This window comes from Natrix helvetica, assembly GCF_964273705.1.
Source record: "Natrix helvetica genome assembly, chromosome: 2".
Classification (NCBI taxonomy): domain Eukaryota; kingdom Metazoa; phylum Chordata; class Lepidosauria; order Squamata; family Natricidae; genus Natrix; species Natrix helvetica.
In genome coordinates, this window is record NC_138552.1 from 39,709,013 (window position 1) to 39,736,352 (window position 27,340).

Consider the following 27,340-nt stretch of genomic DNA (forward strand, 5'->3'; position numbering starts at 1 on the left):
GTTAGTTGCTGCCTCACCGTGGATGACTCTGCTTAACTGTTAAAAAAAGTCTCTTAAAAATGCTCTCTACTATGGGGCAGGAGAACTGCATGCCTCCTCTAGTCTGACTTAAGCGTTTTATGATCACTCGAGCAGAGTTAAGCAAGGGTTAAAAGCCTAAAAATTCCTGACGTAGGTGAGGCATGCAGTTCTCCTGCCTCATAGTAGAGGGCTCTTTTTTAGAGGCTTTTTTTAAACAGTTAAGCAGAGTCATCCAGCCAGGTAAAGAGCCATGCTGTAGCACACACAGTTTCCCCCATCCTCTTTCTTTTGGAAGGCTCGGATCGGCTCCCCTCCGGCTTCCCTGCCTCTCCTCTCACCCCAGCCTGCCAGCAGGAGGTAAGTGGGTGGGCTTTATTGTATTCCAGGCATTTCCCACCCAGACAACAGGCTGCATTTGCAATGGAGGAGGTGTTTGGGGAAGGCAGCAGGGGAATGGGAGGGATGGCAGAAGAGCTGCTTTCAAGCCACTGGAAAAGATATCCAATCCAACTTTTGTGTGTGTGTGTGTGTTTGTTTGAGAATGAGTGAGAGAGAAAAGGGGTAAGAGAGATAGTCCAATCCAACTTCTGTGTGTGTGAGAGAGGGGGGGAAGGGAGAGAGGGAGGAAGGAGAGAAAGGGAGAAGAAAAAGGAAATGAAAAAAGGAAACTTATTTCACAAAGGAGAAAAACAAATGCTGTCATTTTAAATCAGAACTGTGCATGCCTGGCTGTGGAATTCTGGGAGTTGAAGTCCACAAGTCTAAAAATATTTGAAACCCACCACTGTGTCAGTGCCTCACCAGCCATAAACCTCACTGCATTTCACTGAAGGTAATGGATACATTTATTAAGTGTGATTTAAAATCTTATTGCAGAAACCTAGTTTTAAGGTTTCTGCAATATTTTAAGTCCAGTTTCAATGTTCATCAGTAATATACATTACTAAAAATGTAAAAAGCTATTTCAAATGAAATCTTTGTTTTCTAATTTGTGAAGCCATATCACAAATTATTTTGGCAGTTTTCTACTCTCTTGAAAAGATGATGCTACATAGCCTCAGCATTCACAGATTGTTTTCATAAGAAGAGAACTATCAAGTCAATTGGATTTACAATACCGGTAGCATGGTTAGTCCATAAACTGTCCAGCCCAATAGTCTGCATAATAGTACATTTTACTAATGCCATAATAATAGTTTATATATTTATAATATTTCTAATTCAACTGGATGAAAAAAACATACTTTAAAATTTTGCTGCAGAATTTTTTAATGGATTGACTCATATTCATCTCAAGGGGGGGGGGGTAGAAAAATGTCATTCATTTCTTCCATGGATTGTGATTCCCTTGTCTCTCCACACTTATGATTTTTAATAAAAAGTATTAGAAAAGGTGCAAATATGCCTCCTGATACTTTGGTTTTGTAGGTTAATATGGCTCTGCTCTACATATTCAGAAAGGTGAGTTAAATCCACTGACGAACAGTTCTGTGAGAATTCAGTTGCTAAAAAAAATCCAGTCCAAATTATCTGAGGAAGTGTCTTGCTCCAATGGGATTGGCCTGCCCCATTCACACCAGCAGAAGAGGCCTTCTTAAAACCCTGTCAACCAAGGCATTTCAGAAAAGAGTTTTCTCTGTCATGGCTCAAATTCTCTGGAACATCTTATGTTTAGATATGAGATCAGCCTCTACACTTCTGGCCTTCTGGAAGAGTGTTAATTTTGCAGCTGGCTTGATGCCCCAATGGAACATGCTGGAGGTGGTTGATCGAATAAGAGACAAAAGCCATCCCCTATATTGACTATTGTGTTGATTTTAGTCTTCCATTGTTGTTAACTTTAATGCTTTCACAGTGTCAGCCTCCCAGAATCATTTTGGATAGTGAGCTGGGCAGCATATACATTCAATATTTATTTATTTATGAAGATTTAGATGATGATTACAAAATATAAATATTTAGATGATGTCAAATGATCAAAGAGAACCCTCTTTTCAGTCAACAAATGTAAGTATAAAGTAGGAAAAATCTCTATGATTATTCTGATTGTTATTTATTGCAGACATTTGTACATTACCCTCAAGTAAATTGTATAGGATAAATCTCTCTTATAATATGCACTCTAACATACTGGAACAAACATTCACAGTGAGCTCAGGGCAATATGTTCTCAAATAAGTTGGTGGTATAACTTTTTATCACAAGAAATTATTCATCAATCAAGAACTTGCACAGCTTTTCACCATATGTGAAAGGAGAGAAGATCGCTGCTGAAGAGGAGACTTTTTATATAGGGCTATTAATTTATAGGATGCTTTTTCTAATATAGCTCTGAGAAATTGGATCTAGATCTTCATTTGCATGGGAAGCACTAGATAGTATGTGGATAGGGGCTAGGGGCTTTTCCCCAACTATAAAGGCCCTTCTCCTGGTAAGGTTATTATTTATTTTCTTGCAAAGGCATGAGTAGTGTTTTCTTCACAAGGAGAAAAGCATCAATGCAGGATTAAAAGAAAACATGGTCAAATGCATGTAATGGTGGTTCTACTCAGGCTTGGTCTTGATATTATCCTATTTCAAAGAGACCATCTGGGACCTGATTCAAGACAGCAGGACAGCAGATCTCACTTTTTCCCACTTTCCATCTCAGTTCCTCTGCACTGTGGTTAAAGATAGTCCAAAACTGCTCACTCAGTGTAGGATAAGTCATTATCTTACAGATATCTACTAAAAACAGAGGTGTTAGAATGTTTCTTATTAAGTGATTTATATTAGTCTGCACTTTTCAGATTGCTCATTTCTTTGATTGAGATGATTCTTAATTTTTGACTCAGCTCTTTGCTTAAAAACTGTAACTATAAGTGTATAATAAAGAAAACTTTATTTTTAGGCACAAATGCACATATTTGGAATAAGTGCTGTTTATGTTTCTTGTGTACATTTTAAAAATATGTTAATATTATTCACCACTCAGTTATGTATTTGAGAAGACTGGTTATACAAATCAAAAAAGGAAAATGATGAGTAATTAAAAATCTGACCCTGAAATGTTTTAAAGTAAATTCCAAACAGTAACTGAAATTCATTTGGGTAGTATTATTAAACAGAAATCGGTTCCTAAAATATATTTTAATGGTTGGAATCAAATTATTAACTTTAGTATGGCCTTAAATGGAGGTTTGTAAATTCCTTGGCATATTACTTATAAGTGGGCTAAGTAAAAATATTTTTATTGATACTTTTTTTATTGCAATGAAAGTTGTCTAAGGAAACAAAAAGTTTATTAGTATCCTGTGACTCAACTTTTTGTCAAAAATATTCGAAACAAAACTCTCAGCTAGCTTACCTACATTTCTGTCCAACTTTCAATGTCATTATTAGAGGAGTGAGACCTATTGATTTTATATTTTATTTTATTAGAATTCCTTTTAGAATTAAAGACTATTTAAAATTCAAATGTACTTTCTTAGGATTTTAAGTGCTTAAATTACTTTTTATATAAGTGCCTAAGGCAAATGTCAGCTCATAACGAGAGTAACTGCAACTATTACGTTCTAAACAAACTCTTTGGGGAATTTATCCCTTATTATTTCAGTTTTTCATCTTCCATCAGATTGATGAGTCTAATCTTATCCCCACCAGATTGTATCAAATTATTTATAATTGCTACAGACATGTCAAACATTGCTAAAGCTGTAGATTTATGAAGTATTCCACACTGAACGTAACTCTTACTAAGAAAAAAGTTGGATTCTGAGTTTGTATGATTTTATTTAATGGCATATGGGCAATACTATTCTGTCTTGCAAGATAGTTTCTAAGTTACAGATACTTACTTGCATAGAATAAGACAACCATATATGCAGATGTACCATGAGGGTTGTCAAAAAGTCAAAAATGATAGTTACAACTGCCTGATCAAACCTTTATAACTTTTAAAATATGAGGTAAAAGAGGAGGGAGGAGTTTTAATGATGTAGTCATGGCTGTCATCTTAACTTTTAATGCACCCCATGGAAACACATTGATTTTGTGCCTTATTGATCAAAATCTGTTCAACTAATGACCATAATGTTAACAGGGAGCTTTGCAAGTGGCATGGGTCCAACTGAAATGCACTATTTTGCTACATTACTAAAAAGCTTTATGTGAAATACTCGGTTGACCAAAAATCACAATTAGTGATAGAATTCGATATCCACAGACCCATATAATTATAACCATGGCATATGGGATATTGCAAATTGGAATATAAAATGAATAAATAGTAAAAAGCATGAATTAACAGATGGCATGAAAGGTGGAAAAATAGATTATGTGTGAAGTGTATCTCTCAGATGAAACTAAGAGAAAAAGAAAAAAAATGGAGTAGTTCTAAATGAAAATTTGATCTTCTGGAATATGTGAGGGATATGATAGTGAATATTTAATTAGTAATGAAAGGATTAAACATATACAGATATATGTTTCTATACATGTATAAATGTTAAAGTTGAAATTTGTGTCTTCCATGTTATGGCAGATGCACAAGAAAAAAGATTGGTATTGATGTTATGCTTCGCTAGAAGAATCAAGGGTGAGTTAGGGTTAGGGTTGAAAAAAATTCTGCAGTATTCTCTTTGAAAAGTAATAGCACTTAGACTTATATATCGCTTTTAGTGTTTTACAGCACTATCTAAGCAGTTTACAGCGTCGGCTTACTGCCCTCAACAATCTGGGTTTGCACTTCACCAATCTCGGAAGGATGAAAGGCTGAGTCAACCTTGAGCCAGTCAGGATCAAACTCCTGGCAGTGAATAGAGTTACCCTACAATACTGCATACCTCTGTGCTGCCATGTAGAGAAAAAACATATTATTTTAGGTAGCATTAATGGATGGGTTGTAATGAGATGAAAGAATATTGGGAATTATATACAGAGGTATAGGAATACTCACAATCAACATTCTACGCATACAGTTCATTCAATAAAATAGTGTTTCTTAATGTTACATATTTAATTGAGGCATATTTTCACCAAATGCAGTAACAACAAATTTACATGTTGTGCTCAATTATATCTCCTCCTCCTCCCTACACAGATACAGAGTTTGATAAATAGAATCTTTGATTTTTCCTTGCCCTACAGCTAGGAGAAATGGGGACAAGAAATAATAGAAAGTGCTGTTGTGTTAATGAAAATACACTAACACAACAGTAGATCTCATTCAGATAGTTCACTTAGAAGAATTATGAAGAGCATCACATGTATTATTCAATGTGTTTCTTCTAATATCATTTGATAACATATTTTCCCCAAACTACCCTTCATTTCCAGATGTATAAAAATACTATAAGCATGTGCAGAGATTTGTACTTTGTATTGTTTATTTTGTGAATTAATTAAAAATATAAATAATTGAAGAAAGGAAGAGGGTAGAGATCATTATAAAATGGTGAATGAAGGACAGTGAATGAGTAAATAACCCTGTAAATGTGGGAAGGAGGAGAAGAAAGGAAGGAAGGAAGGAAGGAAGGAAGTGACTTGAACAGCATAAGGAGTTGGTTCCTTTCCCATATATGCATTCAGTAGATGATGGACATGGATGTGCCATGGATTTATTGGAAGTCATGTTCATTTTCTTAGGAGGAACATTTTATTTTCTGCATTTCTTGGAAGTCATCATCTCATGGACCCACCTAAGCAAATTTGCCAAGCAAGGTTTGTTTTTTGTGTTTTAAATAAAAACTTGTTCTTGAAACAAGTCTAAAACAGACTTGTTCTAAACAAGTTTTTAGAACATTTGAAACAAATGTTCTAAAAAAATCAATTTTCTGCTGGATTTTAGTGGTATCTAAATAGTATATAGTGTACTATTATGTCCATGATATGTTTAAAATTCAAGTAATTTTAGGTTAAGATTCTAAATTAATCTATAGTCTACTAAAACATTTAAAAGGGATCAGATTATATAAAGATAATTTGTATGTATTAACAGTTTCACATTCAGCAGATTTAGTTCTGGGTTTTAAATGCATAACATTTCACTGCAATCAGCTTCTATGATTAGAATATGCAAACATGAACAAAGTCACAAGTATGAAAAAAATAAATAAAAATTAGAAAAAATGAAAAAGAAACAATCTATATACAGATAGTCCTTGATTTATGACCACAAAGGAGCTCAAAGTTTCCATTTGTAAGCAAGACAATTGTTAATTGAGCTGTACCCCATTTTATGATCAGTTGTTAAATGAATCATGAATCATATTAAGTGAATTATGTGGTTGTTAAGTGAATCTGGCTTTCTCCCATTGACTTTGCTTATTGGAAGCCAGCTGGGAACTTACAAATGATCATCCCATGACCCCCAGGACCCCAGTGCAACTTTCATATCATAAATACAAGTCACGTGCCCAAAATTTGATCTTGTGACCATGGTGATGCTGCAACAGTCATAAGTGTGAGAAGCAATACTAAGTTATTTTGTTGTAATTTTGAATGGTCACCAAATGAATGGTTGTAAGTCGAGGACTACCTGTGTTACACATTTTAGTGAGTGCTTATATGAAAATACCAAGTTCAGCTTTTATTATATTTTGAATAACTGAGGTGTTCACTTCATTGAATTAAATGAATCCATACTGAATATCATTGTTCTCATTAGCACATGAGCAGAATTACTATTTATCAGTTGGGTGTGTGTGTGCTTGTATGAGAGTGTGTTGTGTGTTTGTGTGTGTCTTTTGACTGCCTTCTTTCTAGAGGTGAGAGAAACTGACTGGCCAAGGTGATTCAGCTGACTCTGTGTCTAAGTCAGAACTAGAAGTCTCACATTGGTTGAAGACCTCATGGTTTCTCACAGTGCTTGATAGATGAATGGAAACCAAACTCTGCAGAAACAGATTGACCTCTGAGCGAATTGTCTATCTCTCTGCATGCACATGATTTAAAAATTATTCACAGACTAAGATCAATATAAAGTAAATGTAAAGGTTCTCCTCACATATATGTGCCAGCTTTCCCAATTCTAGGAGGCGTCGTCTCAAAGCCGAATAGCCAGCATTGCCCAAAGACCTCTCCTTGGTCATGTGGCCGACATGACTAAATGCCAAAGGTGCACGGAATGCTGTTGCCTTCCCACCAAAAGTGGTTCCTATTTTTCTACTTGCATTTTTACATGCTTTTGAACTGCTAGGTTGGCAGAAGCTGGGACAAGTAACGGGAGCTCACTCAGTTACGTGGCACTAGGGATTCTAACTGCCAAACTGCCAACCATTCTGATCGACAAGCTCAGTGTCTTGGCCACTGACCCACCACGTCCTCCACTGCGTCACCGCATCCCTATTCATCTCTCTATACAAAAATATCTAATGATTCTGGGAGAGATGGGAGCACCAAGCCAGGTTACAGCAATCCATGAATTAAATCTGGAATTTATTATATACAAACCGCAGGCTCTACTATTGAACTACAGACTCTCAGCAAAATTTGGAAATATGGGTGAACATTTCTACAGGAAATGGCCATGTACTCTGTGAAGTGATTCTTTGCAAAGGAGATGGGAAAATATGGACGTATGGTCAGAGTTTAAGAATTTGCTTTACTTTCAATTTCATACAGTTAAAAGCATCTGGAACTGCGGATTTTATGTCTGACTGCACGTTTAATTTTTAAAGGGCTTGAAAGTGTCACAAAACAGGCTTACCATTTCTGGTAATTCTGATGACTGAGCAGTCTGGCCTCTGACTTTGAAAAAGTGGTATAATATTTTCAATGGTTCAAGTTGGGATTTGAGACAATATGTTACCGCCCATGGCTAAAATCCTCAAGAATTAAAATCGAAAAAAGCTGTTCGATTACAAAACAGCATTCACTGTCAACCATGCATAAAGGGAAACAAATTGATCCTTCACCCACTTTAATCAAAGAAGTGCTCCTCATCAATCAAAAGGCAATAAGGAATTGCTAGTCATTTTGAGCATCAGTCAATTGGGGAAAGTAGGATATCACTGAAAGAATAAATCCTTTCTTTGACTTCCTTTAACTATATATCACTTCATTCATAATAATAATAGGAGAGTTGGAAGGGATCTTGAAGGTCATCTAGTCCAACCCCCTGCTTAGGCTGGAAACCCCACACCACTTCAGACAAATGGTTATACAACATCTTCTTAAAAACTTCCAGTATTGGAGCATTCACAACTTCTGAAGGCAAGTGGTTCCACTGATTAATTGTTCTCACTGTCAGGAAATTTGTCCCTAGTTCTAGCTTTGTTCTCGCCTTGATTAGTTTCCATCCATTATGTCTTCTCTTGCCTTCTGTTGCTTTGGAAAATAGGTCAACCCCATCTTAGAAGAGAAGAGAAGAGAAGAGAAGAGGAGAGGAGAGGAGAGGAGAGGAGAGGAGAGGAGAGGAGAGGAGAGGAGAGGTGGAAGGGACCTTGGAGGTATTTTAGTCCAACCCCCTGCTTAAGCAGGAAACCCTACTCCATTTCAGACAAATAGTTATCCAATCTCTTCTTTGCCCCTCAAATATTAGAACACTGCTATCATGTCACTCCTAGTACTCCCCCCCACTAGATTAGATATCTATGTTTAAGTGGTATTCTAGCTCCCAAAAAGTCTCAGACACCTTCTCTATAGAACACTTGTGTAGTAAAACGCAGTAAACCCAGCTTTATAGCTCAGCTGATAACAAAAACCTAATCAGAACTGTATATGGTTAGCACTTGAATGACTGGGGCTTCTACTGTGGAGCCAAAGAAAAAAACCAAACCAAACCAAGCCAAGCCAAGCCAAGCCAAGCCAAGCCAAGCCAAACCAAACCAAACCAAACCAAACCAAACCAAAAGTGTCAAACAAATACATTTGTTGGCAAAACCTTAGAAACATGTCCAAAAGCCAAGTGTGACTCATACAAGATGTTATGCTTATTACTACAGCATATAAGAAAATGTTAATTTACAAGCAACCACATCCAAACTGGCTCAGCACAAAGGCCTGTGATAAGAAAAAAGAAAATTTGCAGTAGAGATCACAAACCCTCCAGAATTTCATAAATTGCAATGGCTTTACAATTGACTTTCCCCATGATAATCCCTTAGAAATATCCAACACACTGGGAACCTGGGAATACATTGGTGTACTTTATATGATTGTTATACATCTTTGTTCCTGCTATTCATGGACATGGAAGGTCTAAGCTGCACTGAACTCTCTTTTTTTATTAAATGTCAGGAAATCTCTCCCAATTAAGCTTATAAATCCACCTATTTAGCCATTCTTCATCAAATCAAATTTATTTAACATGTAGATTTAGAATGTATTCCAACACTTTTCCTAAATGTTCACTATGTACTATAATGTAGTTTCATTCAAGCAAAGTGTTAGGGAAAAATAGGACAATATTAGTTTCTGTGGATAATTTGTGTGAAAAAGATCATGACCTATTGTTAGACAAGAAGAAAACCCAATTAAAGCACTCTGCTATGATCAGGGCAATCACAGAAATCAAGAGTGCTGTTACAGCTGTATAGTAGAAGACTTGGCCACTTTTAATATGTGTAATAAAGAGGCAGGAGCTTTGATCACATAATCATGGCCACTATCTTGGCATTTCAGATCTCCTTGGAGACACCCCTGGGTGTTATATGCCTATGCAACTTCATGAGTTGAGACACAACATCTTTTAAGTAAATTTTCCCAGCATTCGAATTATCTTGTTATACTGAGGAACTATTGTCTTCTAGTAACATTTCAGACTAGGAAAACTTTACTGAAACTGAAGCAATTTGATTCTTTTGCTATGCTTTTTACAATCATATTGTTATCAAATGGGATGTCTGAAAAGAAATAGGTGCAATTTTTCAGAAAAGTAGATCAATTTCTGAAGGTTTCTGAAGCTCAATTGTCTATAACATTCATCCATAAATCTATTATATTATCCTAGACATTTATCAGCCTAAGGTTTGTTTCTATTTATCATCTTTTCATCTAGCCAGAGATTATTTCCAAGCAACTGCTTCCCAAATGTCTGATGGACTACAAAAATTATGTTGTCCAATTCCAATGATACCATTATTCTTTACAAGATGTTCTGACTTATATTTAATAAAACAGTTAATTTACAGTAGGTTACTATATAAACTATTTGCAACTGCTAATCAGCTTTCCAGATAAATATCTCACTTCTCTTTGAAATCCTGTTTCAATTCTTCTTCACATTTTCCATATATCTATATCTATATCTATCTATATCTATATCTATATCTATATCTATATCTATATCTACATCTACATCTACATCTACATCTATATCTATATCTATATCTATATCTATCTATATTTATCTATATTTACAATCTGTCTGTCTGTCTGTCTGTCTATCTATCATCTATCTATCATCTATCTATCTATCTATCTATCTATCTATCTATCTATCTATCATCTATCTATCATTAGACTTGTCTGTCTGTATGTATATGTGCAGTGTAATGGATGCACTGCCCCATTTGAATCTTTGTTTGGTAAAGCTAAGTAAGAAGCAATATCTCCATCTTCACCTTATGCTATGGGCATTTCCTGAATTATCTTCTCTTTGATAACAATGAGTAACCAAATTCCAGGGATTCCTAAAGTAAGAACTACCATGACTTCAGTCAAACTGACCTGCAATCAGGGGCATCTGAAGGTCAGCCCTATGAGCAGCTGTAGTTTTCATCATGACTTCTTCCCTCCCCATAGATGCTCCTGCTTATAGCTCTTTGGATTCTACTACCCCCACCCATCCCCAACCCTTGGAAATCTAACTGTGTACCTTCTCCTCTTAGTGGCAGCTACATCCTGAAGACCAGTCCCTGCATTAGTAGTATTCTTTGTTACCTAAGGAAGATCACTGCCAGATTCTAACTATTTCCAGAATACAAATTCAGAAGTTTAGTATTCTCAGTTACTACGCTATGGTGTGCCAAAAATGCAAACTGATTTTTCTTTAAAAACTTTTTTTTAAAAAGAAGCTTAGTTCAGCTGCAGGAGGGGTTGTACAGAACAGATAGTATGTCAAGTTAAGGTTGCTGCTTCAGAATCCAATTAATAATTAGGAGTGTCTTTCCTTAAAAATATTTTATAATAATAATATTAATTTCAAGAACACTTGTGCAAGCATCTTGTGTATATACCTATGAAAATTATTTGAGTTAATTGATTTTCTTGTATTAAATGGTAATGTACTGTACCTTCTACATTTCAGGAATCTGTTAATTACTTGTATTTTCAGAGAATAATATATCAAAATACTCTGATAACTAACATGAAATATAGTCAAGATGCAGACATAAAATTGTGAGATTATGACATTTTCATCAGGGAGATTAGTTATTTCATTTTATAGTCTATTTTAAATCTGAAAGGGTTATGTATCTTTTCATTAAAATATGGCTTGCATGTACAGTACACATATATTCACCATGGATACATTTTTCTTATGTTATCACATCATTAGAATGACGGTCTTATCTGAACTGTTATTTAAGAATTGTTTGCAGGATGGTCCAGAGATGGCATCATCACAGCCAATTGGCCTCGAGACTGGGTTGAAGCTGAAGCCATGCCTCTGAGCTCCCCCTTCTGACTCCAGTTTCAATGCAGTATACGCTCCCGAGATCCTGAAAGACACAAAGGAGACACCTCTACCCCCAATACTGTCGGTCTAACACTAGGGTGGGATCTGGACCATCTTGCAAACAACTCTTAAAATAACAGTTCGGGTAAGACCAACTGTCATTTTCCAGAGTGGGTTTGCAGGATGATCCAGAGGTGGGACATACCCAAGATACCGTCCCATAGGGTGGACAGTCACTGATCAGACAAGACTTGCTGCAGGACCCTGCTGCTGAATGCCGCGTCACAGGATGTGAAGGCATCCAGCCTGTAATGCCGGATGAATGGCAACAGGGAGGCCCACGTCGCTGCCCTGCAGATATCCTCTATCAGAGTTTGGCTTGCCCATGCTGTGGACGTGGCCGCACTCCTAGTGGAGTGTGCCATGATACTGACCAGCACCAACAAATTCTGCGCCTCATAGGCAAGGGAGACAGCCAAACAAATCCAGCAATTAATGGTGGATGGGGAAACTCTTTTCCCTAGTGAAGAGGGTTTGAATGAGACAAACAGGGCCTCTGGAATTCAGCAGTCCGCTTCAAGTAAATTTGCAATGCTCGTCTTACATCTAAGCGGTGCCACTGTTGTTCCAGTTCTCTGACTGGGTCTGGGCAGAGGTCCAGCATAATGACCTCCTGCAAATGGTGGAACACTGAATTAACCTTCGGCAGGAATGCCGAATCAATGCCGAATCAAGATGAAGCACTACCCTGTTGCTGTGGAACACGCAAGATCCTCCCTGGAAGAGAGGGACCCCAGTTCGGAAAGACGCCTAGCTGAAGTGATCGCCACCAAGAACACCACCTTACAGGTGAATAGTTTCTGGCTGACCATCTGCAACGGCTCAAAAGATTTGGCCATAAGGGCCTGTAGCACTGTGGGGAACCTATGAATGGGCAGGGAACGCAGGTGTGGCACCCTTGAGAAATCTTTTAACTAAGGGCAAACAAGTTAGGGGAGTGGATCCGGCCCTTGCCACGGGGATCACCGTGGCAAGGGCCGGCAGCTGCTTCCTAACCATAGCCAGGGACAGGCCTTTATCCAGGCCGCCCTGGATGAAATCCAGAACCTGAGGGACCATGGCCCTAGAAGGGGTCACATGGGCAGACTGGCACCAGGAAACAAAGGTCACCCAGGTGGAATCGTAAATCCTGTTGGTTGACTGCTGCATTGACTGCCATAGTCCTAATCACCTTCTGGGAAAGTGAGCACCTCTCAGGCACTCCTGCTCAATCTCCATGCGGCAAGTTGGAGTCACTATGGATCTGGATGGACCCAGCTTCCTCTGAAGCAACTCTCCTCCCATCAGGGAGTCTCTCTATGGTGTCCCTACTGACAAGCTCAACAGGGCCACACACCAAGCCCTCCTGGGCCAGTAAGGGCCCATTAAGATGACCCCTGCCTGTGCCCTGACTATCTTCTGAATGACCCCAGGAAGGAGGGGGAGGGGAGGAAATGTGTACAGAAGCCTGACTGGCCACCTAGCATGAAGGGTGTCGATCCCCTCCATTCCCCAAGTTGGGAACTGGGAGAAGAACAGCGGAACCTGTTCGTTGGACGGAGTGGTGAACAGGTCCACCGCTGGTGTCCCAAACCTCTGGTAGATCCTCTGGAACAGCTTCCTGGACAGGCTCCACTCTCCATTGTTTACCATATCTCAACTCAGCCAGTCCACTTGATGATTGTCAACGCCGGTGATGTGCTCCGCTCAGATAAAGCGCATATACCTCTCTGCCCGGAGACCTAGCAACATCGCTTTGGTGTGCAGTGCTCTGAAACGCATGCCCCCTTGCTGATTTATGTGAGCCTCTGCTGCGATGTTGATGGTTAAGACGAGGATGTGGTGACTTAGACTGTGGCTTGGAACCACTGCAGGGCAAGGTGAACCGCCCAGAGCTCCAGACAATTTATATTGTGTTGAAGGTCGGTCCGAGACCATCAGCCCTGTGCCATCTGCGAGTCTAGGGTTGGCCCCCAGCTGAACAGGCTGGTGTCCGTTGTCAACACTAGTCGCTCCTGCTTCTGAATTTACATCCCTTGAGCAACGCTGGGGACATCCACCACTTGAGAGACATCAGTACCTGTGGCGTTGCTGGGACCTTGAGCATCGAGTTGCTGGAATCGGCCCTCTGATATAGGAGCATCTAACTCAGCCTGGTCTAGGTCCTCCATAGGGAGAGGGGGAGAAGGGGAAGCCTCCCCAAAGCCCATCCTCAAGGAATCTGGGGAACCAGGAGGCAAATCCTATCTCAAGCCTCCCCCCAGAGGTGATCTGGATCTGGACCTAGTTGGGGAGGGGCTGATCCTACCCTGCAGGGTCTGCAGCCTTTCGGCCCTGGAGAAGATTTTGGTTAGGGCCCTGTGCCTCCTGTGCTCATCCCTCTGGGAGGCCCAGGAGGGACAAGAAGGCTCTGATGCTTTGAGCCTCCTGGAGGAGGCTGTGGGACATTTTCTGAAGGAAGTCCCTTCTCCAGGGGACATTGGAGGGGAAGGGGACCATTCTGCTATCGCACTTCTACTTACGACCACTCCTTGCGCTATCTGTTGTAATCCGCCCCTCACGTCCACTTCTGTGGCTGCAGCAGAGTCTTCACTCCCCTCACAGCTCGCCCTGATTTGAAAATACCACATTTGGCGTGCTCTGGGTCTGCTGTGGCTTCTGGGGGAGTCTGCTGCCATTGCACGCCTTTCCAGCTGCTTCCATGGCTTCTCGAGGCACCATGGGCTTCACGCTCTTCTTAGCACTCTCTGCGGGAAGCCAGCAATCTGATTTAGGTTCTAGGGGCTGTTGGGCTGTTAACCACAGCCCATTATCCCCCTCCAGTGCCGATTGCAAAGATTTAGACATCACATGGCTGCCGGCTAAAAAATGGCCACCAGCCTCCGAGCCTTCCGTTTGCACCCCAGGCAGCTGGAAAAACCACAGCCACCGCCAGGGACTTACATGAATGTGCAGGTAGGGTTTCAGCTGAAGAATGGTGTGGGTTGAGAAGAGTCCAGAAATGGTAACTTTTCAGGAGTCTAAGAAAAGTAATGTTTTCTCTGGCCAGACTGGATTGAAACTGGAGTCAGAAGGGGGAGCTCAGAGGCGTGGCTTCAGCTTCAACCCAGTCTCGAGGCCAATTGGCTGTGATGAAACCATCTCTGGACCATCCTGCAAACCCATTCTGGAAAATCTGTTAATATATAGTGCTTCTTCCTTACTAATATAACACTAAATAAAGAGAAATGTTTTTTAAAAGCAAAACAAGTGTGATTATATAATCACATCCCATTTTCTTGTTCCATCTAATTAGCAAGAATAGTACTATAAGTTGGAAAGGAGTTGTGGTTATATTTGCATACCAATAGGGGAGGGAAAGAGAACATTGTACTGTGTCAGAATATATATTTATAAATTAATTATTGATCCCCATACTTTTATAATGGATAGTTCAATGCTGAACCACAGAATTCAGAAATAGAAAATTACAATGTATCTAACAGCGGTTTACTCAAGCTTAAACAAAAACTTCCATCTTTCCAGTCAAACGTATCAACTGCACCTCCTATAACTCTGTCCAAATGTAAATTCTGTGAATTAAGAGAATTTTTTGGAACAGGATAGGATATCAAAATAAAAGAAAATCAATAGAAAAAGTTGGGGTTTTGCTGGTGTTTCACTCAGGTGGTGAGTGAAATAACTTTCAGGTAGCACTTAGATACAATCCTGGGATCAAAATTGATGTCTAAAGTAGAGTAAAAACACATTACAAGATTATCTATTAGAATCCAGTGCAGTTCATCAGAAGGCACTGAAACCATGACTGACACATTAATTTTCACCTCTACATTCTTTACTAGCCTTTGATAAAAAACCTAAATAGCTATAATCTGAAGCAATCAAATCATTTCAAGAATTACGGAGAGGAAGAGTTAGATGTTGTGGAGCAGGGATCTTGCCTCAACTTGATGGGTCCCTGGGACTGAATATTTGGGACAAGCCTGCAAGATAAGACTTTCCCTTTGCCCTAAAATTCTTGTGCATTTTGGTGTCAGAATATCTAAGTATCCATCCATTGTTGGCCAACCCAAATATTTCTTTTAGGAAATTACCTGGACTGACAATGCAATTGCCAATTCAGTTTTTATACCTGAGATAAGACATTGTAAAGAAAAGCAACACACACACATAACTACACCATTTCAAAACAAAAACAAAAAACTTTTAGCTCCTCTGCCAAACTGATGGGAACAAATGGAAAACTGCCAGTTCCTTGTGCATGAAATTAGCTTTGGCCAGTTTGAATCACCATCCCACCCGTTGCAGCTTTTATTCCCTATAAAAAGTGAAATGTGTTCTCCAACCAACAAAAGTTTTAGGGAGTAAGAAAAATATATGCTTGGGCTTGATTGATGTTGTTTTTAATTAATTCATCACTCCTTTTTTCTGTGATCACTGCTTGTAAGCCTGGAAACATTTGACAGAGGTGATAATTGCATCATGATCTGCAATATATCAATACGGCATTCTTCTAGACTGCTTAGTCTAATAAGCTTTTCTGTTAATGCGTAAAATGCGTTAAATCTCAGTGACAGGTTTTTTCCCAGTGGGGAAAAATGTCCAAAGAGGTCAAAAGGCTGGTGTGGTCACAGCACATTAAAATGAACAATAGGAAACCGAGATGTCTCTTACTATGCTGGACTCTGGATATTTCACTCCTGTGTAAATAGGTCAGAGGCTTCCCAGCATTAAACAATCATATAAATTGTATTAACATTTAGCCCTGACAACTGGAGACCTTATGCTCCAAGAGGCTTAATGAAACTCTAACCTACTTTCCAAGCTTCCTAATACTGTGTAATAATCTTTAGTCTTTTCATGCCATGTTAATTCCTGCAGATCTGCAATAGACTTCAGTCTACGAAGTGAAATGCATGTCTACCTAAGTGAGAAGAAGAAGAACGAAGAGGTCATTCAGGCATAGCTTTCCCACTCTGTGTGGGAAAGCAGCTTGGCTTAATAAAGTCCTTTATTCTTGCAGCTTCAACCAAATGTTTTAAAATAAATCTCAAGGAAGCCAGAGGTTTTCTGGGGGAAATTGTCTCTAAATGTCAGGACCTTTCAGGTCAATTTCAAATTACCTTGTGGAACAAAAGCCTCGCAGTGGCTAGTAGGAGCTCTTCTTTCTCTTTTGTTTTCTCCTAGGGGACTTTAGGGCAGCCTGAGGAGCATTACACCACACTTGGTTCCCAATTATAAAAAGGAAAATATGGTTGGTATCAGAGTATGGTTGTTTAAGAGGAAGATTTGTGTCATGTAGGTGAGAAGAAAAGAGATATTTTTAACAATAAGCTCAACAGGCAACTAATGGTAAAGGAGGAGCAGGTTTTGACTTCAGCAAAGCAGCTGAAGGAGAAAGGAGGTAAAAGGAGAAGAGATTCACTACTCAGCAGATACGCTGAGAAGCTATAGTCAGCCATCACTTCCTTTTGTTACCTCAGCACAGACTGCAAAACGACTAAATCAATCCTTCAAAAGCAATTGATAGCAAGGGAAACCAACTTGGAAATGGCTAAATAGTGGCTGAAGACTTTGGAGTAAACTTAGGCAACAGAAATAGAATTTTTATTGACTGTTTAGGAATAAGATATCCATACAGGTGTAGGCATATATGTTAGTACAGTGGTAGGTTGCAGGCGGTACGACCCTGTACACATGTTCCAGTGCCTGCCCGGAGCACCGGGTACCTTTCCAGTACAGTGCTCTGGAGGGCCCACCCACCTGCTCGAGCTCCTTACCCGTATTTGATCTCTTTGGCGCTTCCACGCACAAGGCGCCTGCGTGATGCTCCATCGAGCAGCCAGAGCATCACGGTGGCTCGTGGAGGCATTGCAAGAGGTAAGGATGCATGCACGCACTGCATGCATCATGTGGTGGACTGCGTGCCCCGTTCCAACCAGTACAGTAGCAACAGGATCCGGAAGCCACCACTGTGTTACTATGAGTATTTGATGTTACGGTACAGTGTCAGTAATAAGTGATATGGTAGACATTATGACTACAGATTCGTTAAAGTTAATAAAAGTTTCCCTAGAAGTACAGGGAAGGTAAAAGCAGTCATGGTTTCTTTGAGACTGTCCATATTAATTATCCAATGGCATTTGTTTGAGTGACTCTGGAAATCTATGTGACTTGATATTTAGATACTGTGCACTTTTGCCTGTTCATATATTTCTTTTTCTGCTTTCATCTGACTCTTGTTTTATTTTGCCAGCTAACTTTTTTAAAAATGTGTGTGATGTGTAATAAATATCAAGCTGTATTATTGCTGACTGAAATAAGTGATGTGTGTGCATGTTCAGGTCTGAATATATACATTAATTGAATGTGCTGGCTACAAATCTTTCTGGAAATTACTCACAATCATTTTCCAAAACTCATTTATATTTACATATATTACTAATCTAAAAGATGTCACTAGTTAAAGCAAGACAGATCCCATACTTTTCAGTTGTAACAATCTAAACCAGTGTGTCAATGAGTCGCTGCAGCTGCTGATACTTATTTCTTTCTTTCTTTTTTTGTGCCAGCAAAAATAAGAGCTAAAATTAAATGTCTCGGTTTGAAAGCATCGGGGCTCTTATGTTAAATTGCAATCTACTTAGCCATTTTGAATGAATCAAATGGGCCTGATGATATCTGCTTTTTTATCTCCAAAACCAATCTTGTTCAGCCAAATGTTTCTCTAGTTAGAGTGCTTATGTTAAGTAGATGACAAAAAAAGCCCAAACTCCAAAATAAAATAGAAACATGAGCAATCTCTAATCAGACTGCTTCCCCTCTTCCCAAAAAAACATTTCTGCCCTAGCTTTGTTAATGGTTGATAGCCTTGTGATCAGAATCCCATTTTAACAAATGTTGATAATTATCTGATTTCAGGTCTAGAATTACTGTATATGAAAAGTGCATTATTTGTTTATGTACTCATGGCTATGGAGATAGTGTTCACTGATTGACATTGACATTGTTCTTGCGCTTATATTGAAATTACAGAATCTGATCCAGCACAGAAACATACAAATTGGTCTCTCCCCACCCCCATATTTCAGAAAGGGTAGTATGGTCATGGAGAAAGACATGCCTTTGATCCAAATCTTCAGAGAAATATGACCAAATTGCAGCAAATTCTAAACTTATGTAAAAAACAAAAAACAAAAATGTAATGTTCAAACTCCAACTGCATTTATGAAAGGCATTTGAAACTTGTTTTCAAAAAGGGTTTATGTAAAATTGTGCCTACAAAATGAGTATCAAATCACCATAAATAAAGGGTGTCCATAGTCTAGAAACATAAATTTAATAGATAGCCCAAGACAAATCTGGAACAAATTTTGGACATCAGAGCTTCATATACTTCTTTTTCCAACAGTGTAAAATAGGGAGAAACCCTAATCCTAACCTTAATCCTAACTCCAATAATGTGGCATAAAAATATGATTAAAAAAAAAAGAATTAGATTTATAGTGAAATAGAATCATAGAACCATCAAATTTGGCATAGGAAAAAAATACAGAGATCCTCTGGTTCAACCCTCTGTTATGTGTAAGAACACCAAATCTAAATAAATACAATCCTCATTGTATTAACCAGCATAAAATAAATATAACAATTTGCTAAATAGGAAGCAAATAGCATTTAAAATGACTGGTAGGGTGTAAGTCATGGTAATTTTGACAGAAATTTCAATCAGAAAACCAATTATATCAGTCTTCAGAGTTCACTGTTGAGCCTCTTCTGAAAACCTTTCATAGCCAGATAATGAGAACCAATAGCCCTAGTAGAAAAGAGTTGTGTTGACAGAAAACCCACAGTGTAAATAAACTCAACTGGTCTGAGATTACATACTGTACCATAGGTACAAGTCTGACTGTATGCAGAAATGTTGGGCTATCCATACGAACAAAGATAAACATATACAGTACAAAAAAAGTATATAGACATATCTTAATTGTATTCACAATGTACAACTCTTGCTACTAAGAATGTAACGGAAAAGTTGTCACTGTTTCTTTTAGATTGTTGAAGCTTTATTTACTGCAAATGATTCATGAGATGGAAAGGTTGATTCAGGAATCCCAGGCTGATTTTATAGAACTGGCAGATAGTAAGGCTTTCTTATTTCCACCCACTCCTATTAACTGGAAAAATGGATCTAAACTTCATTGCAATAAAACAAGCATCCAAGAAGTTCTTTGGTCAAATGTAATTTAAGTTTGAAGCAGTAATTCTTTTGGCTTCTATTTCTATTGCAATACTTCACTTGTCTCCCAACCATACAATATAGGCTTCAGATTATTTGTAATCTGTGTTGCAATATCCATAGTTTTTGAATATACTAAAGGCCCCACTGCACATTATGCCATCCAGTGAAGCCAATAAAATTAATTTCTACCTAGAAGGTCTATGATAGCATTCTCATGACAGTATTTTACGCCTCCTTGTAAAGTCTGCATGGATCTTTTTTGTAGTTAGGGGATGGAGGCATGTTTATTTTATTTATTTTATTCATTTAGTTTGTCACTCATGTACAAGATAACAGGAATAAGAATAAACATGAATAAGAACACAGCAAATGGGTACAAATAAATGGGTACAGTAGGACAGGGATGTTAAGGCATGCTGGTGCACTTATGCATGCCCCTACTGACCTCTTAGGAATGGTGTAGGGCAACGGTAGACATCCCAATAACTACCCCCCTAACAACAAAAACTAGGTACGCATTCTACCTCCAGATTCACCACTACGGACCTGAAATGCAAGCAACTCAACCAAGAAGCCTCGCAAACAAAATGCCTGAATTCCTAAATACGGCTCACTAAAAACGGCTATATTCGACCTTATATTTGTCTGCGAGACTTGGTTGAATGCATCCTTCCCTGACTTCATTACCACAGTAAATGACTAGCATGTTTACTGGTCCGACTGTGAAATCCCTAGAGGGGATGGTGTTGCTATCTTCTATAAAAAGTCTCTTCCTCACTCCATTGTCTGTGAACTGTCCGTAAACATCACATTTCACTTTTTACTATGTAACAGATTATGACTTCGTTCATGCGAACGAGCTAACTTCACTACTAACGTGGGCAGCCTCCTGCTCACACCCTCTTATCTTTCTTGGTGACCTCAGTTTACCTCTTATTAATTGGACACTGAATAAATGTACATCTGAACCCATACATGCAACCCTGTACAATACAATGTTGATTCACCATGCTTCATGTATGAGCCACGGTGGTGCAATGGTTAGAGTGTAGTACTGCACAATACTTCTGCTGCCTGCCAGCTGCCTGAAATTTGGTAGTTCAACTCTCACAAGGTTCAAGGTTGACTCAGCCTTCCATCCTTCTGAGGTGGGTAAAATGAGGACCCAGATTATTGGAGGCAATATGCTGACTCTGTAAACTGCTTAGACCACTGTAAAGCGGTATATAAGTCTAACTGTTATTGCTAGTACTATGTCTCCCATGCTACTTATTCAAGTCATATTTATAAGATCCATATCCTGATTATTTCAAATTGTTATCTGATTTGTTAAAATAATGCACACTGTTATCAAACCAGTAAGACAGCCAGTGTAGGAACATATTAGGTCACTAAACAAAGATTAAAATTAAACCATTTGGCTTGAAGATCATGGCTTGATTATCACAAGAAGGATTAGGAAATGTTGCACTTTCATATTTTAGAAAATAACAATGCATAACATTTTTGCTGTTTTGTTTATTTGCACTTACCAACCTCCATAACACTAGAACAATTGGAATCTGTGATGCCATCAGGACATTCGCAAGTATAGAAACCATCCAAACCAGACACACAGATGCCTCCATTTTCACAAGGATTAGAGTCACATAAATCCCCTGTAAATTAAAGAAAGACTTGTTCAATTACATGGTAAACAATATTATGAATACTGTATATGTTTGTAAGCAGTCAGAAGACATATGTATACTTAGGAAAAAGGGCTATTGTAGCTTTTCCTATTTCATGTTGTCCATATATATTGACAGCAATTTGCAAATTCCCACCTTAAATATGCTCATCATTTTATGGAAACAGAATTGGATATTTTTTTAATTTATCCAAAAATATGATTTTTAAATATAAAGGATGGGAGGTATTGTAAGCTAAAAGTCAAATTTCATAGCCCCTCATCTGCTGGACTACATATTTACAAATTGATTTGTTACAAAGTGTAATATATTTGTCTGGAATATGATATAACTTCACCATATACTCAACAGATTATAGCATTTTAAACTTCAGAGCTGTCAAGCAGAGTATGATCTAAAAAAATACCTATTTGAATATAATCCATTTGATTTCACTGGGGTTTGATTAAGCACTTGGGTGCCATCTGATTAATAGCTCTCTTTCTGTCATACCTGTGCACTGTATTTCATAATATTCTAATAATAATGGAAACAGATCATGCAGTTTGTCAAAATCTCTCTTTTCATATAGGCGTCTATCACATGCTATTAATCTTTGTCAATTTAAAACTTTCTTCTTATATAGAACAGAAACAAGTATCTAACTCACTGATTCCTCATTTGTCTGCTATGAAATATAGAGATATAAGGAATTTGGTTTCCTCTAATAAATGCATCAGAAATACATGGCTTCTTTGAAAAATGATTTGAATTGCCAAGATCTAAGCAGAGTCTAGTAAAAACAACATCAAAATACAGAAGAAATGGATTTTCAAAGCAACAATATAGATCTCAATATAATATGATGTATCTCAATAGCTTCCAACAAAACTTGCGCCAGGTCCAGATACATTAAAACACTTTGCTTCTCCCTCTTTTTTCTCAAATTCAGTCACTAAACTGCTTTATCTCAGACTACACACCTATGATTTCAAACATGCAGTTAAATATTCATGCAGGAAAAACATGTCATCCCAATTAGGAAATATATTCTAGTTCTAACAGTAAACAATTGGTTTATCAAATAATAACAGAATAATAGAGTTGGAAGGGACCTTGGAGGTCTTTTAGTCCAACTCCCTGCTCAGGCAGGAGATCCCATACCATTTCAGACAAATGGTTGTCCTATTTCATCTTAAAAACTTGGAGCATTCACAAATTTTGGAGGCAAGTTGTTCCACTGATTAATTGTTGTAACTGTCAGGAAATTTCTCATTAGTTCTAGGTTGTTCCTCTCCTTGATTAGTTTCCATCTATTGCTTCTTGTTCTGCCTTGGAGAATAGGTTGACTCCCTCTTCTCCATGGCAACTCCTGAGATATTAGAACACTGGTATCATATTACCCCTAATACTTTTTTCCCCATTAAACTAGACATATCCAGCAAATGTTCTTTATATGTTTTAGTCCCTAATCATCTTTGTTGCTCTTCTCTGCACTGTTTTTAGAGATTCAGCATCTTTTTTACATTGTGGTGACCAAAACTGGATACAGTATTCCAAGTATGGTCTTATCAAGACAATATGAAGTAGTATTAACATTTCACGTGATCTTGATTGTATTCCTCAGTTAATGCAGCCTAAAACCGTGTTGCCTTTTATTTGGCAGCTGCAACACACTGTTGGCTCATATTTAAGTGCTCATCCACTGGGACTTCAAGATCACTTTCACATTACTATTATTGAGTCAGATGGTTACTCAGAAGCTACAGGCTCTCTCCTTAACTTTGAGTTTCTTAGCCTTTCTGAATAAAGACAGCTGAAGACATCATAAAAAAGAAAGGTTTAGAAACTTGCTTGGCAAAACCAGTATAGATCATATCCAAGTGATTTTTTTTTCAAAATAAATTTGTTTGTTTAAGATGTGATGCTATCTTTGCATGGAATGAAAAATCCACATCATTCCCTTTTATATAAAAGATTCTACTAGGAACCATGTTATCAAAATAGTTTGGGCTCATCTCGAGTCAGTTGATTATGTTATTTAAATAAGTGGCATTGAAGCTACTAGAAACCAAGGCTGAATCACAAGCAAAGCTCATTAAACTCTGCCACTGGGTATGCCTACTTCTGGAGTTTTGATCAGAATAGGAAAATTGCCTTGTTCAAATAATTAAGGATCATAACAAAAGAAAATAAGTCAACTTTCAAGCAAATCATTATGCCAATAGCTGTATACAATTATTATAGAAGGCTGTAAAGCACTGTGAAACGGTATATAAATCTAAGTGCTATTGCTATTATCATGAAGAACAGGCAACACTGTGGTTATCTCTCAGCAGAGATCAGGCATTCTTTTCATGTGCTGCGTTCATGTCTGTACAGGGTCACACATTTATTTATATTAAATCTCCCTATATATCAGTCTAGCTAGGTGCAACTAGCTGATCTTGGCTGAATTTAAAACATTAATTGGGACTAAACCTAGTTAGAAATCCAGAAATATCAAGGTTATAAGTCATTCTCTTGGAAATGAATTGCTACAACGAGTTTCTGAGATGCATTTGATTTCCAGTCTAGTTTATAACCTTGATATTTCTATCTATCTATCTATCTATCTATCTATCTATCTATCTATCTATCTATCTATCTATCTATCTATCCGTGAGTTTCGATGTCATATCCCTCTTCACCCAAGTGCCTATAAAAGAAGCCTTGACAGCCATTCAGAAAAAACTCAACCCCCCTAAACACATCCTGGACCTGACCAACCACTGCCTAACTAACACATACTTCATCCATAATGGACAAAGATACAAACAGATAGAAGGAGCACCCATGGGATCACCCATCTCACCTGTCATTGCAAACCTATACATGGAACATTTTGAAACCAACGCCTTAGACAAATCTGAACACAAACCCAAAATCTGGATTAGATATGTTGATGACACTTTTGTGATTTGGCCACATGGGAAAGAAAAACTGGACAACTTCCTCACACATCTCAACAACCTACACCCCAAAATACAATTCACCATGGAAATAGAAGCAAACAACCAACTTCCCTTTCTGGATGTCCTGATCTACAAAAAACCCAATGGCTCCCTAGGACACACCATCTACCAGAAAAAAACACACACCAACCGCTACTTAAATGCACAATCCCATCACCACCCTGCACAGATCAACTCTGTAGCCAAGACCCTCATCTCCAGAACCAAACGCCTAGCTGACAAAGACCACCTGAAAACTGAATTACACAAACTGACAAATGTATTAATCTCCAATGGATTCCAAAGAAAAACAATCACCAACCTAATCCAAAAGGAGACTCCCCCAAAAAACCAAGACACAGAACAGGACAATGGCATCGCCCTCCTCCCTTACATCAAAGGCATCACAGATAAAATCAGCAAAATTCTCCACAAGCACAATATCAGGACAACCTTCACCACTGACCAAAAAATAGCCAACATCTTAAGAAACCCCAAAGACAAAATCCAGCTAGAAAACCAAGGAGTCTATGAAATACCATGCAAAATCTGCCCGGCAACATATATAGGACAAACAGGAGAATAAATGCACGCATCACAGAACACAAGAATGCAGTAAGAAAAAAAGAAAAAAACTTCCTCCCTTTTCCAGCACCTTAAAGCTACAGGACATGAAATCAACTTTGAAGGAGCCAGGTTAATCTCCAAAACAGAACACCTCAACAAGAGAATAATTATGGAAGCCATCGAAATAGAGAAACACCCCCACAACATGAATAAACGTGATGATACCTCCCACCTACCAAACATCTGGAAACCAGCCCTAGCCAACAAACGAACACCACCCACCACCCAGGCCGTTACAATACAAAACAACAATGCACACACAGCCAGCACCAATCAGCACCAATCTACCAATCATGATACAACCACACAACCAATCATTCCAGTTACTGAAACAAAGCCAGCACCCCATCCCCTCCCACCAAGATTTACAGAAAGACGGCAGCTCCGCCCAAGCCTGAAGATGGCAAGTGAGATCTTGCCAAAACGTTGCCAAGGCAATCTCAATCCTACACGGGAAAAGACCCGAATACAACAAATATATATATATATATATATATATATATATATATATATATATATATATATATATATATATATATATATATATATATATATATATATATATATATATATATATATATATATATATATATATATATATATATATATATATATATATATATATATATATATATATATATATATATATATATATATATATATATATATATTTGTGTGTGTGTGTGTGTGTGTGTGTCTGTGTCTGTGTCTGTGTCTGTGTGTCTGTGTGTGTCTGTGTGTTTGTGCATGTTGTATTTGTGCTGATAAATGACATATATATGTATATGTATATGTGTGTATACATATATATATATATATATATATATATATATATATATATATATATATATATATATATATATATATATATATATATATATATATATATATATATATATGTTGTATTTGTACTGATAAATAAATAAAGGGAGAGTAGTATAGATCTATTTCGAGCTAATTAACTCTCATCAGCTAGCCATACCCTTACTGGGATTTGAACCTGGGCTGTATTATATTTTAGGCAGGAGTCTTAGCCACTAAGCCACAGGCTCGCCTCCTTATCAGTTGAGCCAGGGAAATAGGTATGTATTTGTGTTACAACCCATGGTATGCCTAAATATGGGAGGAAGGTCACTACTCCCTCTTTCTGTCCTTCGGCTCATCACAGAAGACCATGCAGGCAGAAAACCAAATTTTTATTTTTAATGTTGCCTTTTTTATATTTGTGTTGTATTTGTACTGTTAAATAAATAAAGGGAGAGTAGTATAGATCTATTTCGAGCTAATTAGCTCTCATCAGCTAGCCATACCCTTACTGGTATTTGAACCTGGGCTGTATTATATCTTAGGCAGGAGTCTTAGCCACTAAGCCACAGGCTCGCCTCCTTATCAGTTGAGCCAGGGAAATAGGTATGTATTTGTGTTACAACCCCTGGTATGCCTAAATATGGGAGAAAGGTCACTACTCCCTCTTTCTGTCCTTCGGATCATCACAGAAGACCATGCAGGCAGAAAACCATATTTTTATTTTTAATGTTGCCTTTTTATATTTGTGTTGTATTTGTACTGATAAAAATAAGACTCCTGCCTAAGATATAATATATATATATCAACTCTAGAGTCATCTTACTGAGAAAAATGACACTGACTTCCTGAAAAGTGGATATAAGATTATGGTCCTTCTTCATGCAATTGAATTTTATATCTAAATAAAATGGAAGGAAAGAAAAAAAAGATAATGCTTGAAACATGTGGAAGGAAGGGTATGGATACAAGTTTGATACATATGGATACAAGTTTGGTTCAGGCTTCAGCATTTGCTACTAATATAATAGGCCAAGAGAATATAACCTTTTAAGGCTTCCTTAGAATTGCCACGTATTGCCTATCTATGTATATATGCTGTTTAGTTTTAATATCTGGTGTGTAACAGAGCTATCTATCAGCCACATTTAGGTTTCGTTTTTCTACTAGTGTTAAGTTTTGTTTCTAGGCTCTACTAGTGTTCAGTTTCATTTCTAGGATAAGTTTCCTTTTCTTCTAAGCTTTAAGTTTCTGTTATGTATGCAATGAGTCATGCTTTTCTGTGATTTCTATATGCTACTCTCTTATGCGTGTATCTCCCCCCGCCCTAATGAAACTG

At 38.0% G+C, this 27,340-nt stretch overlaps 1 protein-coding gene across 2 annotated transcripts in view; it reads right to left on the bottom strand.

The window, feature by feature from the left end:
- Nucleotides 1–27,340, bottom strand: part of EDIL3 (EGF like repeats and discoidin domains 3) — a 259,518-nt gene that overhangs the window by 147,288 nt on the left and 84,890 nt on the right. For both annotated transcript variants that reach the window (XM_081943349.1, XM_081943350.1), the window contains exon 2: nt 21,440–21,565. In XM_081943349.1, coding sequence (XP_081799475.1) covers nt 21,440–21,565 — 126 coding nt within the window. The remainder of the gene's footprint in view (nt 1–21,439; nt 21,566–27,340) is intronic.